Source organism: Halichoerus grypus, chromosome 3, assembly GCF_964656455.1.
Source record: "Halichoerus grypus chromosome 3, mHalGry1.hap1.1, whole genome shotgun sequence".
Classification (NCBI taxonomy): Eukaryota; Metazoa; Chordata; class Mammalia; order Carnivora; family Phocidae; genus Halichoerus; species Halichoerus grypus.
The window spans coordinates 172,951,180-172,971,370 of record NC_135714.1 but is presented as its reverse complement, the minus strand read 5'-3'; the positions used below and the strand labels follow the sequence as shown (position 1 = coordinate 172,971,370).

The following is a 20,191-nucleotide window of genomic DNA, read 5'->3' as shown; positions in this document are numbered from 1 at the left end:
AGAAGTTGCTACAGCCTAAAACAAAGACATTTCTGCCTATGTTCTCCTCTAGGATTTTCATTATGGTTTCCAGTCTCACATTAAGGTCTTTCATCCATTTTGAATTTATTTTTGTGTATGGTGTAAGAAAGTGGTCCAGTTTCATTCTTCTTTTTTATTTTTTTATCTATTTTTTATTTTTTTAAAGATTTTATTTTATTTATTTGAGACAGAGAGAATGAGAGAGAGAGAGAGCACATGAGAGGGGGGAGGGTCAGAGGGAGAAGCAGGCTCCCCGCCGAGCAGGGAGCCCGATGCGGGACTCGATCCAGGGACTCCAGGATCATGACCTGAGCCGAAGGCAGTCGCTTAACCAACTGAGCCACCCAGGCGCCCCAGTTTCATTCTTCTGCATGTTGCTGTCCAGTTTTCCCAACACCATTTGTTGAAGAGACTGTCTTTTTTCTATTGGATGTTCTTTCCTGCTTTGTTGAATATTAGTTGACCATATAGTTTTTGGTCCATTTCTGGGTTCTCTATTCTGTTCCATTCATCTGTGTGTCTGTTTTTATGCCAGTACTATAATGTCCTGATGACTATAGCTTTATAATATAGCTTGAAATCTGAAATCATGATGCCTCCAGTTTTGTTTTCTTTTTCAGAATTGCTTTGGCTATTTGGGGTCTTTTGTAGTTCCATACAAATTTCAAGATTGTTCTATTTCTGTGAAAAGTGCTGGTGGTATTTTGATAGCGATTGCATTAAATATGTAGATTGCTTTGGGTAGTATAGACATTTTAACAATGTTTTTCTTCTAATCCATGGGCATTGAATGTTTTTCCATTTCTTTGTGTCTTCCTCAATTTCTTTCATAAGTGTTCTATAGTTTTGAGAGTAGAGATCTTTTACTTCTTTTTTTAAAAAAGGTTTACTTATTTATTTATTTATTTGAGAGAGAAAGAGAGAGATCATGTCTGGGGGAGATGTAGAGGGAGAGAATCTTCAAGCAGACTCCCCGATGAGCACAGAGCCTGATGTGGGGCTGGATCTAACAACCCATAAGATCATGACTTGAGCCAAAACCAAGAGTCGGATGCTTAACCAACTGAGCCACCCAGGTACCCCTAGGTATTTTACTTCTTTAGTTAGATTTATTCCTAGGTGTCTTATTGTTTTTGGTGTAACAGCAAATGGGATGGATTCCTTGATTTCTCTTCCTGCTGCTTCATTATTGGTGTATAGAAATGTAACAGATTTCTGCACATTGATTTTATATCCTGCGATTTTGCTGAATTCATGTATGGGTTCTAGTAATTTTTTGGTGGCATCTTTTGTGTTTTCTACATAGAGTACCATGTCATCTGTGAGTAGTGAAAGTTTGACTTCTTCCTTGCCAATTTGGACGCCTTTTTTTCTTTTTGTTGTATGATTGCTGTGGCTAAGATTTTCAGTACTATGTTAAATAGTAATGGTAAAAGTGAACATCATTGTCTTATTTCTGACTGTAGGGGAAAGGCTCTCAGTTTTTCCCCATTGAGGATAATATTAACTGTTGGTTTTTCATATATTGCATTTATGATGTTGAGGTATGTTCCATCTATCCCTACTTTGTTGAGGGTTTTTATCATGAAAGGATGCTGCATTTTTTCAAATGCTTTTTCTGCATCTATTGAGAGCATCATATGGTTCTTATCCTTTCTTTTATTAATGTGGTGTGTCACATTGATTGATTTGTGGGTGTTAAACCACCCCTGCAGCCCAGGAAAAAAATCCCACTTGGTCATGGTGGATAATCCTTTTCATGTAATGTTGAATTCGATTTGCTAGTATTTTATTGAGAACTTTTGCATCTATATTCATCAAGGTTATTGGCCTGTAATTCTCCTTTTTAGTAGGATCTTTGTCTAGTTTTGGAATCAAGGTAATGCAGGCTTTGTAGAATGAGTTTGGAAGTCTTTCTTCCACTTCTATTTTTTGGAACAGTTTCAGAAGGGTAGGTATTAACTCTTCACATGTCTGGTAGAATTCCCCTGGGAGGCCATCTGGGCAGGACTTTTGTTTGTTGGCAGATTTTTGATTACTGGTTCAATTTATTTGCTGGTTTTGGGTCTCTTCAAATTTTTTATTTCTTCCTGTTTCAGTTTTGGGAGTTTGTAAGTTTCTATGAATTTGTCCATTGCTTCCAGGTTGCCCAATTTGTTGGCATATAATTTTTTATGGTATTCTCTTACGATTGTTTTTATCTCTGCAGTGTTGGTTGTGATCCTTCCTCTTTCATTCATGATTTTATTTATCTGGGTCCTTTCTCTTTTTCTGTTTGATAAGTCTGGCTGGGGGTTTAACAATCTTGTTAATTCTTTCAAAGAACCAGCTCCTGGTTTCGTTGATCTACTGTTCTACTGTTTTTCTGTGTTCTATATCATTGATTTCTGCTCTAATCTTTATTATTTCCCCTCTCCTCCTGGATTTAGGCTTTATTTTCTCTTTCTTTTCTAGCTCTTGTAGCTGTAAATTTAGGTTGTGTGTTTGAGACTTCTCTTGCATCTTGAGGAAGGCCTGCATTACTATATACTTCCCTCTTAGGACCACCTTTGGTGCATCCCAAAGGTTTTAGACTGTCATGTTTTCATTTTCATTTGCTTCCATGTATTTTTAAAGTACTTCTTTAATTTCCTGGTTGACCCATTTATTCTTTAGTAGGATGTTCTTTAACCTCCATGTATTGGTGGTCCTTCTACATTTTTTCTTGTGGTTGACTTCAAGTTTCATAGCACTGTGGTCTGAAAATATGCATGGTATGATCTCAATCTTTTTGTACTTTTTTAAAAAAGATTTTATTTATTTATTTGTCAGAGAGAGAGAGAGAAAGCACAAGCAGGGGGAGCAGCAGGCAGAGGGAGAGGGAGAAGCAGACTCCCCGCCAAGCAAGGAGCCCGAATGGGGCTCAATCCCAGGACCCCGGGATTGTGACCCAAGCCAAAGGCAGATGTTTAACCGACTGAGCCAGCCAGGCATCCCTCAATCTTTTTGTACTTGTTGAGGGCTGATTTGTGACCCAGTGTGTAATCTATTCTGGAGAATGTTCCATGTGCACTCAAAAAGAATGTATTCTGCTGCTTTAGGATGAAATGCTCTGAATATATCTGTTAAGTCCATCTGGTTCAGTGAGTCATTTAAAGCCCTTGTTTCCTTTTTTTTTTTTAATAGTGCTCCTTGCTTTTTCTTTTTAATTTTTTAAATTAACATATAATGTATTATTTGTTTCAGGGGTACAGGTCTGTGATTCATCAGTCTTACACAATTCGCAGCGCTCACCATAGTACCTACCCTCCCCAATGTCCATCACCAGCCACCCCATCCCTCCCACCCCCCCTTCACTCCAGCAACCCTCAGTTTGTTTCCTGAGATTAAGAGTCTCTTATGGTTTGTCTTCCTCTCTGGTTTCGTCTTGTTTCGTTTTTCCCTCCCTTCCCCTATAATCCTCTATCTTGTTTCTGAAATTCCTCATATCAGTGAGATCATATGATACTTGTCTTTCTCTGATTGACTTATTTTGCTTAGCAAAATACCCTCTAGTTCCATCCACATCGTTGCAAATGGCAAGATTTCATTTTTTTTGATGGCTGCCTAATATTCCATTGTATTATATACCACATCTTCTTTATCCATTCATCTGTTGATGGACATCTAGGCTCTTTCCATAGTTTGTAAAGCCCTTGTTTCCAATTGTTGATCTGTCCATTGCTGTGAGTGGGGTGTTAAAGTCCCCCAGTCATATTGTATTATTATCAATGACTTTAAGTTTGTTATTAGTTGATTTATATAGCTGGCTGCTCCCAAGTTGGGGGCATAAATATTTACAGTTGTTAGATCTTGTTGGGTAGAGCCTTTTATCATGATATAGTGTCCTTCTTCATCTCTTATTACAGTCTTTGGCTTAAAATCTAGTTTGTCTAATATAAGGATTGCCACCCCAGCTTTCTTTTGATGTCCATTAGCATGGTAAATGGTTTTCAACCCCCTCACTTTCAATCTGGAGCTGTCTTTGAGTCTAAAATGAATCTTTTGTAAGCAGGATATCAATGGGGCTTTTAAAAAAATCCATTCTGATACCCTATGTCTTTTATTAGAGCATTTAGTCCATTTACATTCAGAGTAATTACTAAAAGATAGAATTTAGTGCCATTGTATTACCTGTAAAGTCACTATTCCTGTAGATTGTCTCTGTTCCTTCTTGTCTTTGTTACTTTTGGTCTCTCCTCCCCTCTCAACAGGTCCCCTTTAATATTTCTTGGAGATCTGGTTTAGTGGTTGTGAACTCATTTAGTTTTTGTTTGTCTTGGAAACTCTTTATCTCTACTTCTATTCTGAATGATAGCCTTGTTGGATAAGGTATTCTTGGCTGCATATTTTTCCCATTTAACACGTTGAATATATCATGCCAGTCCTTTCTGGCCTTCCAGATCTCTGTGAACAGGTCTGCTGCTCACCTTATGTTGTTCACCCTTGTAGGTTAAGAACCTTTTGTCCCTAGCTGCACTGTGAATTCTCTCTTTATCTTTGTATTTTTCAAGTTTCACTATGATATGTATTGTTGACTTGTTTTTGTTAATTTTGAGGGGAGTTCTCTGTGCCTCTTGGAGTTGAATGCCTCTTTCCTTCCCCAGTTTAGGGAAGTTCTCAGGTATAATTTGTTCAAATAAAGCTTCTGCCCCTTTTTCTTGCTCATCTTCTTCTGGGAGTCCTATGATATGGATGTTATTTTGCTTTATGGTTTGCTGATTTCCCTAAGTCTGCCTTCCTGATCTAATGGTTTTCTTTCCGTCTTCTTTTCAGCTTCATTATTTTCCATAATTTTATCTTCTATATCATCTATTCTCTCCTCTGCCTCTTAAGTCCTCATTGTGATTATATCCAGTTAGTTTGCATTTCAGTTATAGCATTTTTTTCTTTTAATTTCAGCCTGACTAGTTTTTAGGTCTTTTATCTCTGCAGCAAGAGTTTCTCTGGTGTCTTCTATGGTTTTTTCAAGTCCAGCTAGTAGTCCTATGACTGTTGTTCTAAATTCTTGTTCAGATATATTGTTTATATCTGCTTGAGCAAGTCCCTGGCTGGGATATCTTCCTGACCTTTCTTTTGGGGAGAATTCCTCCATCTTCTCATTTTGGCTAAGTTTCTATCTTTTTGTGTGTTATAAAAGCTTGTTATGTTTCCTGCACCTCAGATTAATGCTATATTAAAAAGAAGTCATACACTGTCCAGGGGCTGGCACTTCAGAAAGTGTTTTTGGTGTGTGCTGTGTGCACTCTGCTGTTGTGTTTTGGCTGCCCTTTCCCATAGGTCAGTCCTCTGCAGAGTTCCTCCTTGCTTGCAATGAGGAGTGTTTGGAACTTTATCTAGGTGTGCTTTGATTTGTTTGTTAAAGTAAGCCTGGACAAAAAAAGAAAAAAAAAGAAAAAACACCCCCAAAACCCAAAAAACTTGATCCAAAAAAAGCCTGATCCAAAAAAATAAGAGAAAAGGAAAAGGAATGAAAAAAACCAAATGGGCAATCAAAAAACTGTAAGTCTGATTACAAGGAAAAAGAGGCCTGATCCCCCCCCCAAAAAAAGAAAAGAAAAGAAAAAAAAGAAAGGAAAGGAAATGTAAAAACAATCTAACAAACAAAAAACTATGAGCCTGATTCCAAGAAAGAAAAGAAAGAAGAGGGAAAAAAAGAATAAGGAAAAGATAAAAAAAAAGATAAAAGATAAGAAAAGATTAAAAAAAAACCCCCACAGCCTGGTCCTTTTTGCACCGGAACTGAAGAATTGAAGGGCACGCGTTGAAGCTCTGTAGAGCAGTAGATTGGTGCCCGCAGTGTCCAGCTTGTGTGGCTCTTCGGGGGGCAGAGGCCCGCTGCACTGGCTCACAGTCAGTCCCGTCCCATTGAAAATGCATTTGCCAATCGCAGGGGGCAGGTTTTGATGTCAACGGCTCCTTCTTCCGCTGGGGCTGCTGTGTTGCTCTCTGAAGTCCGACCGTGTTGGTGGCGAGGGTGAAATGGTGCCACCCCACTCTCTCATACCTGGCCAGGACATCTCACATTTTATGCTGCTCAGGAAGCCCTCACAGAAGAGCAAGGGCCGTCAGCACCCCCGGCAGCACAGCTCTCCTGTGTTTTATTTTGGCGTGCAGCTGGGATTCAACATTCCGAAACTTAAGGGACCCAGTGCCACAGGGATCCACTCCCTTCTTCGGATTAGAGCCTCACTGTGCTCTGACTAGTGCCCTTTGTCCCAGAAAAAAGTCCCACAAAAAAGTCCCACATCTGCGTGGTGTGCAGAATTTATGGTGTGGCACCAGGAACAGCAGAGACCAGGTTCTCCATCCTCTGCGTGCTCCTTTGTCCCCTGCCAGTGAAAGGCCCTTTGCCAGTGCCCAGAGGGTCTTTTGTCCTTGGAGAGGCAATACACCCTTTTCCAAATGGACTTCAGGAAGGGGAGCAGTTTCTCTCAGTGCATCGCAGGAGATCCCTACACCACTTTATGTGCTCTCTGGCCACCGTCCTCCTTCTCCCCAGAAGCACATGCCACAGTTCCCCTCTGGCAAAAGTCTCGCACTTCCAAAACCTGAGACTGAGCTCCACACTGTTTGCAAAAACACCTGCCGCACTCAGTTCCCCTGGCTCCTTAGCCTGTGGTCCGTAGAAGTTTTCTAAGGCCACACTCTCTTAACCCTTCTCAACCTTTCTCTCCCCATGGAAAGGGTTCCCTAGCCTCCTCAGCACAGCACTTTTTCTCTCCCCCAATTCACTTCCACATGCCTCACAGCTGCCATGCTATCTCCCTTCAGCTGTTGAGACCCTTCTTCCAATCCTCAGATTGATTTCTGGGGTGTTCCAAGTGATCTGACCTCAATACAGCTCTGCTCGAGGGACAAGGAAGGCCCAGGGTCCCCCTATTTCTCCACCATCTTAACTCCTCCTGGCTTTCTTTTGATGTCCATTAGCACGATAGATGGTTCTCCATCTCCCATTTTCAATCTGCTGGTGTCTTCAGGTCTAAAACGAGTCCCTTGCAGGCAGCATATAGATGGATCTTGTGGTTTTTTTTTTTAATCCATTCTGATACACTATGTCTTTTGACTGGAGCATTTATTACATTTGCATTCAGAGTGATTATTGAGAGATGTGAATTTAGTGCCACTGTGTTACCTATAGAGTTGGTGTTTCTGGTAATGTTCTCTGGTCCTTTCTAGTTTTGTTGATTTTGGTCTTCCCCCCCCCCCCCACTCAAAGGGTCCCCTTAATATTTCTTGCAGGGCTGGTTTAGTGGTTGTGAACTCCTTTAGTTTTTGTTTGTCTGAGAAACTCTTTATCTCTCCTATTCTGAATGACAGCCTTGCTGGATAAAGTTTTCTTGGCTGTATATTTTTCCCATTCAGCACATTGAATATATCTTGCCACTTTCTAGTTCAGACATTTTACTTACATCTGGATTGATATATCTGGCCATGAGTGCTATTTCCTGTTGTTTCTTTTGAGATGAATTTCTCCATCTTGTCATTTTGTCCAGAAAAGAAAAATAGAAAAAGAAAACAACAACAACAAAACTAGATCCTGGGTATATTTTGGTCTGCTTGTTAAAAGAAGGTCCATCCAAAAATAAATAAACAAACAAGCAAACAAATAAAAAATATAAAATATATGTAAATAAAAATTAAAAAACAAAAACAAATAAAAAAAGAATTAAAAAAATTAAAAAATGAAAAAGTAATAATAAAAAATAAAAACAAAAAGGAAGCTAGATCCTATTTCCCTTAGAGCTGAAGCTCTGTAGCACTCTAAGATCAGTAGACTTGGTGTGTGCAAGATGTTTGTGCTGGTCTTCTGGGGAGGGGCCTTGTTGCCCTGATTCTCAGGTGGACTTGCCCTGGTGGGGATGTCTCTCTAGAGTGCAGGGGGCTCTGGCCTCCACTAGGTGGCTCGGTTTTGCTCCCTGAAGGCTTTCAGTGCTGATGGGCTGGACGAAAATGGCAGCCCCCGCCCCTGCCACCGGCCCTCTAGCCCTAGTGCTGAGAGTTTATGCCCCCAACTCTTTAGGAAGCCCTCACAGAAGAACAATCAATCTTGTGTCCCCAGCTGCCCTCAGATCCCTGCCTTCACCTTGCCTGTGTCTGAACTGTTTCATCTCTGGAGTGTGACTGGGTTTCAGAACTCCAAATTTTAGGGACTCCCCTGGTGCGGACCTGCCGCACTCCCGTGGGGGAGGGTCTCACTGCACGTTTGCCTGTGGCCGGCCTGTGCCAGTGCGGCAGCCACACCACGGCGCAGCAGTTCAGAGTTCATGGCGGCGCCGAGCAGAGAGCCGGCAGCACGCTCGCTGCCCTCAGCCGGAGTCTCCACTCCTATGCCTGAAAACAGAGCAGCACATCTGCGCCACTTGTTCTTCTTGTGACCCAGGAAATCCTCAGACCACCCTGTCCGCTCCTGGGCTTCTAACCCTCTTTGCCCGCTGAGCACCTTTAAGCCAGGCACAACGCCGGCAGTGGCGGATGTCTAAGATTTCAGATCTTGTGCTCCTCTGCTTATAACGCCTTGCAGTAGTGCCCCTAAGCGGGACTCTCCTGCGCATTACCCACAGTTCTCTCTTCCAGATCAGCTCTCTGCGCCGCCTGTCTTCCAAACGGCGTTGCTTTTCTACTAGTAGACTTGCAGTTTTCTCTCAGGCCTCAGATTGATTTCTTGGTGTTAAGAATTTGATAATTATCTAACTGTATTCGAGGGCCGAGGCAAGCTTAGGGCCCCCCTACTCCTCTGCCATCTTAACTCCTGCCCCCAGGTTTATATAGTGTTCTACATTTTTTTATTTGTGAGAAGGTGTTGCAGGATTGCAAGGTTCTTGTCTCAGAGTCGAAGAATGAATCTCACAGACACAAAAGTGAAGTGAAAGTTCTTTTTTTTTTTTCTTTTTTCCAAATGCTGTCAAGTGCTAGCCTTAACCTCAAAAAAATGGTAGAGAGCATTTCCCATTTCCAGTGGGAAAGTACCATTACTTTTTTCTATCACTTAATTTCTCTGTCTCTGAACCTAGAACTTAGGCTAGTTATATCATAGTTTCAGTAAGCATTTATAAAATAATTTGGGAACAAAGCTAACATTGCATTAGAATTCAAAGTATAAAATCTCAACAAAATAAATGGAAAAAATTCTGTATAATTGATTACAAGTAATCTTGGGAACACTTGTTCTTAAGAACTGCTGTTTTGGGGAGCAAAAAGGTGAATAACTTGGGATGACATATAGTTGACTAAAAATAGTTCCCAGAGCCAAAATATCATATAGTTTTCAATTAAAATTTTCCTCACCTTTCAATTCTGGTGATAGTATTATCAAAACTTATGGTTTACGGTAAAAAATTTATTAATATTTAATAGTAAATATTTTATTATGTAATGTTCAAAGATTAATTTGGGGGTAAAAAAAGACGTGAATTTGAAGTCTTAAACGACTGTGTGTGAATGCTGATCCTGCTAATTTACAAACTGAGTTTTGTGAGGTTTTTAGCTTTTTTGAACTTTAGTTCAATTTCTATAGAATGCTGGTGACAATACCAATCTCCCTGATTTGTAGTGAGGATTAAATATTCAAGTATCTAAAATATCCAACTAATAATAGGTACTTAATAAATGTCAGTTTTCTCCTTGTCTGATAGATTTTTACTACATATTGAAAGTGACTCATCTTATGGAAATATTCTCTGAAGTTATCTTTATTAGTGATATGTGGACATAATGATATAAAATTTTGATTAATAAACAGTTTCTCTGAGATCTGTGAGAAAGCTCAGAACTAAGCACAGTATGTTTAATAAAAGTTTTTTGTTATTATGAAAAACCAATAGACAATTGATTCTGTGTTTGCTAAGTACTGTACTTGTGATAAGTAATACCAGTAATAAAGATGATAAAGTTCCTGCCTCAAAGAACTTACTGCTTAATGAATCATCTGTCATATTACATATGTACTACAAACCTGTGAATAAATAATGAAAAAAAACACATTGAAATAGAAAAGATTCAAACTTTCAAAGAGCTTGATTTTTAATTTTATAATGGTCAGGGGAAAGACTGAGGGAGTAGAAGAGAAGTTTGAAGAATTGTTGATATATATCTGGGAATTGACATAAATGGATACAGGGTTTTCTCTATTCCTAGGCAAGAGACATCATATACATGTATAAATATTTTTTTCTCTATACAAGAATTTATATACAGTCATGCCCAGAAACTCAAAATTTTCTCTTAGGTACATGTAGTTTATAATGTATATAAAAATAAAGTTAATCTATTCTTAATTTTTTTTATTGTGGAGGAACACTTAACAGGAGTTCTCTTAAAATTTTAAATGTGCAATACAATATTGTTAACTATAGGTACTTGTTGTGCAACAGGTTTCTAAAATGTACTCATATTGAATAACTGAAACTTTATACCCATTGAATAACTCCCCGTTTCCACCTCCTCCTAGCCCAACAACCACCATTATACATGGTACAAACTCTGCATCCATGAGTTTGACTATTTGAGATATATATGTGAGATCATGCAGTATTTGTCTTCTGTTACTGGCTTATTTCACTTAGCATAATGTCCTCGTGGTTCATCCATGTTGTTGCATATGGCAGGATTACCTTCTTTTCTTAAGGCTGCATAATATTCCATTGCATGTATATTCCACATTTTTTTTTTTTTTTATCCATTCATCTGTCAATGGAAATTTAGGTTGCTTCCCTATCTTTGCTATTGTGAATAATGCTGCAGTGAACATGAGGGTGCAGATATCTCATTGAGATCCTGGTTTCAGTTATTTTGGATATATACCCAGAAGTGGGATTGTGGGATCATATGGTAGTTCTATTTTAATTTTGTGAAGAACTTCTCTACTGTTTTCCACAGTGACTGCCCCAGTTTACATTCCCACAAACAGTATACCAAGGATTCCAATTTCTCCATATCCCTGCCAAATCTGATCTTTTAAAATGATAATAGCCATCTTAACAGGTGTGTGGTGATATCTTATTGTGGTTTTGATTTGCAATTCCCTGATGATTACTGATATTGAGCACCTTTTCATTTTCCTGTTGGCCATTTATATGTATTCTTTGAATAATCTATTCAAGTCTGTGTCCATTTTCTAATTGGCCTGTTTGATTTTTACTATTAAGTTGTACTTAATTTTATTTGAATAAGGACATGTATCCCAGTGAATAAAATCACAGGACCTACCCAGGAATAATTTTGACCTCTAAGCACTTGTTATAAACATTTATCATTACCTATTAAATTTAAAATTTTAAAATTAATTTATATTATATAGAGTTGTGTTTTCAGAAGTGTATTGCCAATGACATTGTATGGATTCACCTCTAGGCAATCAAGTGGTATGAAGACGTTTAGCAGTTGCAGTTTGAGTGACTTTGAAAATTTCATTTCAAATATGGGTGCCAAATGTCTTCAGAATAAGCCACAAATGCGAAGAACCATGGGGGCAATCTGTGGCAATGGCAAAGTGGAGCTAGGTGAAGCGTGTGACTGTGGTACTGAGGAAGTAAGTCTGATAAATACGAAAGTTAATTAATAAATTTATTGTTTTAGCTCATCTCTTTGTCAAATATGTATATATATATCTGTGTATCTCAAATATGACTGAGTACCATGACGAATATTTACAGTAAGTGAAATCAAGTTTGAAATATATACAAGAATATACTATATAGATGTAGGCTGAAGGATTTTGAACAACTATAAAAATGTACTCCTAAAAATTATTGCTGATGGGAAAAATAGGAGTCTAGAATGAGCTTTTGTATTCTAAACTAAATTTATAAGATCTTTCCAAACCTGTACTTAACCTCTGGATATTTTATAAATGTTTTATTGAAGATTAATGTGTCAGCCGACCATCAAGTATCTTTTAGGGTATTATTTCACAATGGAATCAGTAATATGGTAAGGTAAGGCTATTAATATTACAGTCTGAACATAGGGTGATTTTAATTATTCACTTGGTAGGGAAGCTCTGAAAATATAGTGAATGCAAAAGGTCCAGGTTGTAGTACTTTTAGATAATTCAGTATTTGCAGCCATACTGCAGGTATTGTACATTTCCATGATTACGAGATAGATGGAAGTGATATTAGGGTGTGATACATATATGGGTCTGAATATACTTGTATCCATACCACACTGTTTTAATTACTCTGCCTTTCTAATATGTTTTGCCATTTGATAGAACAAGTCCTCCCTCTTAATTCTGCTTGCCTGCCTGCCTGCCTTCCTTCCTTCCTCTTTCTCTCTTTCTTTCTTTAATTTCTTAATTTCTTTTTCTTGTAATTTCTTTCTTTTAAAATATAATTAACATACAGTGCTATGGTAGTTTCAGGTGCACAGTATAATGATTCAACAATTCTATGCATTTCTTGGTGCTCATCATAATAAGTGTTCTCTTAATCCTCTTTATCTGTTTTCTCCATTCCCCTGCCCATTCCCCTCTATCAACCACCATTTTTTTCTCTATTTTTTTGTCTTTTTATTGTTCTTGTTGATTTGTTTCTTAAATTCCACATTTGAGTGAAATCATATGGTATTTGTCTTTCTCTGACTGACTCATTTCATTTAGCATTATATCCTCTAGGTCTACCCATGTTGTCACAAATGGAGGGATTTTATTGTTTTCTTTATGGCTGAGTAATATTCCATTATACCTATCTATCATCTATCTATCTATCTATCATCTATCTATCTATATTCCATTATATCTGTAGATATAGATATAGATATAGATAAATCTCCCACATCTTCTTTGTCCATTCATCTATCATAGGATACTTGAGTTGCTTCCATATCTTAACTATTATAAATAATTCAACTATAAACATAGTGGTATATCTTTTTGAATTAGTGTTTTTGTTTTCTTTGGGTAAGTACCCTATAGTGGAATTATGGGTTCGTTTGATATTTCTATTTTTAATTTCTTGAGGAGCCTCCATACTGTGTTCTATAATGGCTACAACAATTTGCATTCCTAAACATTGCATGTTATTTTTTCCCACATTTTCACCAAGACATGTTATCTTGTGTTTTTGATTTTAGCCATTCTGACAGGTGTAAAGTGATATCTCATTATGGTTTTGATTTGCATTTCCCTGAGGATGAGTGATGTTCATTATCTCTTCATGTGTCTGTTGGCCATTGGTATGTCTTCATTGGAGAAATGTCTATTCAGGTCCTCTGCCCATTTTTTAATTGGATTTTTTTTTTTTTTTTTGGTGTTGAGTTGTATAAGTTCTTTATATATTTTGGATATTAACCCCTTATTGGATATATAATTTTGCAAATATCTTATCCTATTCAGTAGGTTGCTCTTTTGTTTCATTGATGGTTTCCTTAGTTACACAGAAGCTTTTTATTTTGGTGCAGTTCCAGTAGTTTAATTTTGCTTTTGTTTCCCTTGTCAGAGGAGACATAAATGGAAAAATATTATGTCAAAGATATGTCAAAGAAATTACTGCCTATGTTTTCTTCTAGGAGTTTTATGGTTTCAGGTTGGTCTCACATGTAGTTTCTTAATCTACTTTGAGATTATTTTTGTGTATGGTGTAAGAAAGTTGTCCAGTTCTTTTGCATGTAGCTCTCCCAATTTTCCTGACATCGTATGTTGAAGAGACTGTCTTTTCCACATTGTATATTCTTGCCTCCTTTGTTGTAGATCAATGGCCCATATAAGTGGAGCTTTAGTTCTGAACTCGGTATTCTGTTTCATTGACCTAAGTGTCTGTTTTTGTGTCAGTACCATACTGCTTTGATTACTATAGCTTTGTACTATATCTTGAAATCTGAGATTGTGATACCTGTCCAGGAAACATCTGATTGTCAGTTTTGTCTGATCTAGAAAGTCATGTGAATAGAATGATGCAGCACATTTCCTTCCTTCCTTCCTTCCTCCCTTCCTTCCTTCCTTCCTCCATTCCTTCCCTCCTTCCTTCCTTCCTTTCTTACAGTTTATTTATTTATTTAAGTCTTTTCTATACCCAGTGTGGGGCTCGAATTCATGACCCTGAGATGAAGAGTCACATCCTCTTCTGATTGAGCCAGCCAGGTGCTCCTTTCAATACTGTGTTTTGAGATTCATTCAATGTTGTTTTATGTCACAATAGTTTCTTCCTTTTTATTATGTGTAATACTTTGTTGTTTAAATATAGCACAATCTGTTTTTTCATTTACTTGCTAATGGATATTTGAGTTAAGAGTAGTGGGCCATTATTTCAAATTCCTAAAAGTAGAATTGCTGGATCATATAAGTGTATATGTTCATGAGAAACTGGCAAACTATTTTCCAAAGTGTTGTATTATTTTACACTCTTATCAGCAACACATGAAACTTAATTTCCTCCACATCATCACCAAAATGTGATGTTGCAGCCTTTTAAATTTTAGCCATTACAATGGTTTTCATTTGTATTTTCTTTGAGTATAATGATGTTGAGCCTGTTCTCATGTCCTTATTAACCATTAAGTTGTTTGGTTTTTTTTATTATTGATTTGTAAGAGTTTTTTTCCCTATAGGCTGTATACTAGTCCTTTGTCAAACATGTATATTACAAATATTTGTTTCCAATCCATGTATTACCTTTTTGGTTGCTTAACAACATCTTTGAATAGCAGGCATTTTTTATTTTTTATGAAGACCAATTTATCATTTTTTTTCTTCTATGGTCATGCTTTTTGTACCCTAAGAAATCTTTGCCTACTCAAGGTCATGAATATTTTCTCTTATGTTTTCTATGAGAAGTTTTACAATTATTGCTCACATTTAGTCTTTGATCCATTTTGGGTGTGTTTTTGTGTTTGGGGAGATTTTTTTTGGTTAATTATGCTCCATTTGAATATCAAATTTTTCTAGTAGTATTTGTTAAAATGACTATCTTTTCACCATTGTATTACCTTAGCATTCTTATGAAAGTAAATTACTATACATGTGTATCTATCCCTGTATTCTTTTCTGTTTATTTATGTAACCATACTTATGCCAATTCTACACTATTTTAATTAATGTGTTTTCACAGTAAATCTTGAAAACAGGTAATGTAAATCATCCAACTTTGTTCCTTTTTTCCAGGATAGTTTTATTATTGTGAGACCTTTGTATTTCCATATAAATTGGAGAATCAGCATGTGAATATAGGGACTTTATTGGAATTGTGTGGTATTCATACATCAATTTTTGGAGAATTACTTTTTTTAATTAAAATTGTCTGCAAATCAATGTACATGGTGTATATCTCCACTTATTTAGCTCTTCTTTCATTCATTTAGTTTTTCTATGGTTGTTTCTATAGCATTGTTTTAAAATTTTATTTAACAATTATCCATTGCTAGTAGAGAAAATACAATTGACTTTTGTGAATTCACCTTGGATCTAGTGTCAATTAGAAATGTTGAGAATGGTCTTTGCTTTGTTTTTATTGGGGGGGAGGGAGCTTTCTGACTTTCACCACTAAATATAATGTTAGATAAAAGTTTTTTTGGTGCTGAGCAGGGAGCCCGATGCGGGGCTCGATCCTAGAACCCCAGCATCATGACCTGAGCTGAAAGCAGACATTTAACCAACTGAGCCACCCAGGAACCCCAACAATTGACTTTTGTATATTAACTTTGTATCCAGCAATCTTGTTGTAATTAATTAGTAGTCCAGGAGATTTTAATTTTTTTTTTTTTTGCTTTTTGGTCAATCATTTGGGATTTTCTTTACATAGTCAATCACAGAATCTGTGGAAGAAACAGTTTTTTTTCTACTCAACCTGTATATTTTTAATTTCATTTTCTTTTCTTACTGAATTAGCTAGAACTTACAGCAAGATGTTGAAAGGAGTGGTGACGACCATCCTTGTCTTGTTCCTGATCTCAGGGGGAAAGCTTATAGTTTCTCAACATATATAAGATATTAGCTGTAGGTTTTCTCTGTATGTTCACTATCAAATTTAGGAAGTTTCTCTCTATTCCTAGTTTGCTAATATTATGTATAATTCATTAAGTGAGTATTGGGTTTTGTCAAATGCTTTTTCTACATCAATTGTTATGGTCATATGGTTTTTCTTCTTCAGCCTGTCAATATGATGAATTGATTGATGTGTGAATGATTATGAGAGATATTGGTCTGTAATTTTCCTTTTTTGTAATGTCTCTGGGTTTGGTATTAGAGTAACACTGGCCTCATAGCATAAGTCAGGAATTTCACACATCAATTTTGGGAGAGTATTGTGTCTGTAATTCCCTGGGGTGAAGGCAGTATGAACTTTTCCTGGGTTCTGTCCTAGTTGCTTCTTCTCTTGGCTAATTTTAATTTGCATACTTTCCATATAATAAACCATAACTGTGAATATAAAAGCTTTCAATGAGTTCTGTGAGTCCTTCTAGTAAATTACCAAACCTGAGAGTGGTTTTGGAAATCCATTGAACTTGTGTTTGGTGTAAGTAGTGAGGGAAGTTTTGGGGGTGTTCTAACTGCAGTGGGCATAAACTCTACACACCCTTACCCCCCCAACATTATTGAAGTATGACTGACAAGTAAAAATTATGTTTTTAAGGTGTTCAACATGATGTTTTGATATACGTATACCTTCTGAAATGATTACTACAATCAAACTAATTAACCTAAACTTCACTTCACATAGTTACCATTTTTTTTTTTTGTATGTGGTGAGGACACTTTATCTATCCTCTTAGCAAATTTCAAATATATGATACAGTATTGTTAACTATAGTCATCATGTTGTACAGTGGATCCTGAAAACTAATTCATTCTTAAATGAAAATTTGTACCTTTTGAACAGTATCTCCCCTTTTCCCTCACCCTCCCGACACTATTAACCACCGTTCTGCTCTCTCTTACTATTCTCTATTTTCTGAAAAAAGTTGTTTCATATATTTTTCCTAGTTTTCTAGTTGGGTAAGAGTTTCTTGGTACTCTGTTACTCTGTTTTGACCTGAAGTGAAAGTCTTAATTTAGTATTTTAATTGTTTAGAGATACATAACTATAAATGTTGACAGCATTCATATTCTTCCCCAAAACTCAAAAAATAAGCCCAGTAAGTATAGTTCCTGCCAAAATTTATATTATTATCATGATGTCTTTTTACTTGTACATTCCATTAATTCATAGCAATGTGGAGCTGCTCCCTGTTGTAATTTTCGTACTTGTACACTGAAACCAGGATCACGGTGTGATGCAGGATTATGCTGCAGGGACTGTCAAGTAAGATTTAAGTTTATTAATATCTTCTAAGTATATAATGAATCATGTCTTAGATACTTTAAATCACTTAGACCTATAGCTGTAAATAAAAATAAATGAATTTCCTGAAACTAATATTATACTGTATGTTAACTAACTGGAATTTAAATTAAAACTTAAAAAAATAAGTGAACTTTCAAATAAAGAAAAATATACTAAATTCAGAATCAGATTTCTGATTTTGTAAACCTTAATTGGATGTTCAGGTTTTCTTCTTATGCCATTATTCTGCCTAACTTGATGCTGTTGTTCTTAAGCCTTGATTGAGAGCTATCATACAATTTTCAATACAGAAGATCTCCCTTAAAAGGGACTTTTTATTTACTCTATTCATTATTTATATTTTTAGAAATAATATTGTTACTGGTTGTGATAGGTATCTGTAGGTATGTAATTGAAAGACACAGCAGTTTCCCATAAATGTATAAATAATGAAACTTATTAGAATAGCACTTTTTAATTTTATTGTTATGTTAATCACCATACATTACATCATTAGTTTTTGATGTAGTGTTCCATGATTCATTGTTTGCATATAACACCCAGTGCTCCATTCAGTACGTGCCCTCTTTAATACCCATCACCAGGCTAACCTATCCCCCCACCCCCCTCCCCTCTAGAACCCTCAGTTTGTTCTCAGAGTCCATAGTCTCTCATGGTTCATCTCCCCCTCCGATTTCCCCCCTTCATTTTTCCCTTCCTGCTATCTTCTTTTTTTTTTTTTTAACGTGTAATGTATTATTTGTTTCAGAGGTACAGGTCTGTGATTCAACAGTCTTACACAATTCACAGTGCTCACCATAGCACGTAGAATAGCACTTTCTAAATGCCATGTTAGCACAAAGTTTAAACTACAAATTTATTATTTATTCAAAGATCATTTAATTGAAAGATCACATATTAGTTTATATGTTGAAGATGTTGACTCTTGTCCCGTTTTCCTTTTCAGCTCCTGCAATACATTTGTAACAGATTTGTCATATGACAGTCCCTCTATTGAACTACCTACCATGGGTTCTGTGTTCTTGACTATCCTCGACTAATGCAGTTTTGTTATTTTTTTCTAGAATCTTATCATGTGGTTACATTCTTACCTCTGTGATCTTTTTGTTGTCAACTGGAAATCATCAATTAAGAAGTATGAGATAGACGCCCCTTTAAGATTGTTTATATATGTTTTCAGATTCTGTATATGAAAGTGTTAATTAACTACAGGATAATTCAGGAGAACAATTATGATTGAGTTTCTTCTCTAAGAACCGCCTCTTTAACTACCCTTTGGTTTTCCTCTGTTAATTCTCAGTTATTTATGTATCATATTTGTCATAGATTTACAAATATTCCATACTTACAAACTATACTTTGAATAAGTGTATTTTGTTTGGAAATTGTCTGAATTACACTGTTTTCACCCAAGAAATAATTATTTCAAGCTAAAAGTGATTTTTCCTCTCTTGTACTGAAACACAAACAGAACTTGGCTATCATCACATCATATTTGTGTTATACTTTTCATGTGCATATGCTTATTTCCTGTTGTAGTTAATAACATTCAATTTTTTTCAATATGATAAACATAATGCTTTATACAAAGAAGGTACTAATAGACATTAATGAATAAATAGATCATTAAACTATAAATAGAATTAATTTTGAAATAGAACAATTTTGAAATAAATACTGAGAAACACAACACTCTTAAATGTAGTGCTTTATTTTTTATATTTTAATTTCTATTAGATTGAAAGAGCAGGTGTTCAGTGTAGGGGAGCAAAACATCATGAATGTGATATTGCTGAGTTTTGTGATGGAAGCTCACCGCAGTGTCCATATGATGTAACTATACAGAATGGACATGTATGTAAAGAAAAATATATGTGTTATGATGGAGGCTGCCAGGATCCAGATGCACGTTGTGAGATCACATTTGGAAAAGGTAATATTGTTTTGTAAAATCTACATAGTTGGTACTTCATATTTTTATTTACATCACCAAGACAAGTGGCAATTAATTATATATATAATTGTATATGTGTATATATATATATGCATATTACATTTATAAATATAATTATAACAATGTGCATATGTACACATATATAATTATATGCATAATTATATACATATGTATGTATGTATAATTTAAATTTTATCTATATATTTAAATTCTTTATTCTATTGAACATCTATATTTTTATTTTTTCAAACTTTATTAAGGTATAACTGATAAAGATACATATTTAAGGTATATGAATTAATGTTTTGATGTTTTGTGAAATAATTGCCACAATCAAGGTACTTAAAATATTAGTTATATATATATACCAATAAATGAAATTGCTTGATCATAATGTAGTTCATTTTTAATTTTTGAGGAGTCTATATATAGTTTTCCATAATGGCTGTGCCAACTTCATTCCCAACAACAGTGTATAAAGGTTCCCCTTTCTCCACATCCTTGCTAGCACTTTTTATTTTTTATCTTTTTGATAATAGCTATCCTAAAAGGTATAAGTTGTGGTTTTGAGTTACATTTTTCTGATGATTAGTGATGCTGAGCACATTTTCATAAATCTGGTGGTCATTTGTATGTCTTCTTTTGAGAAATGTCTATGCAGGTCTTTTGCTATTTTCAAATCTCATTATTTGCTTTTGCTCTTGAGTTGTATGAGTTATTACATATTTTGTAGATTAACCCATTATCAGATACGTGGTTTGCCAATATTTCTCCTACAGGTCTCATTTTCACTCTGTTGATTGTTTCCTTTATTAAGAAGTTTTTTAGTTTGGGCGCCTGGGTGGCTCAGTCAGTTGAGTGTCTGACTCTTGGTTTCAGCTTAGGTCATGATCTCATGGGTCTTGGGTCCAGCCCCACA

General features: G+C 36.0%; 1 protein-coding gene across 1 annotated transcript in view; it reads left to right on the top strand.

Moving 5' to 3' along the window:
- Window positions 1–20,191, top strand: part of LOC118552476 (disintegrin and metalloproteinase domain-containing protein 32-like) — a 173,424-nt gene that overhangs the window by 102,574 nt on the left and 50,659 nt on the right. The window contains exons 12-14 of the mRNA XM_036118919.2: window positions 11,392–11,569; window positions 17,184–17,276; window positions 19,056–19,251. Of these exons, the coding sequence (XP_035974812.2) occupies window positions 11,392–11,569; window positions 17,184–17,276; window positions 19,056–19,251 (467 nt within the window). The remainder of the gene's footprint in view (window positions 1–11,391; window positions 11,570–17,183; window positions 17,277–19,055; window positions 19,252–20,191) is intronic.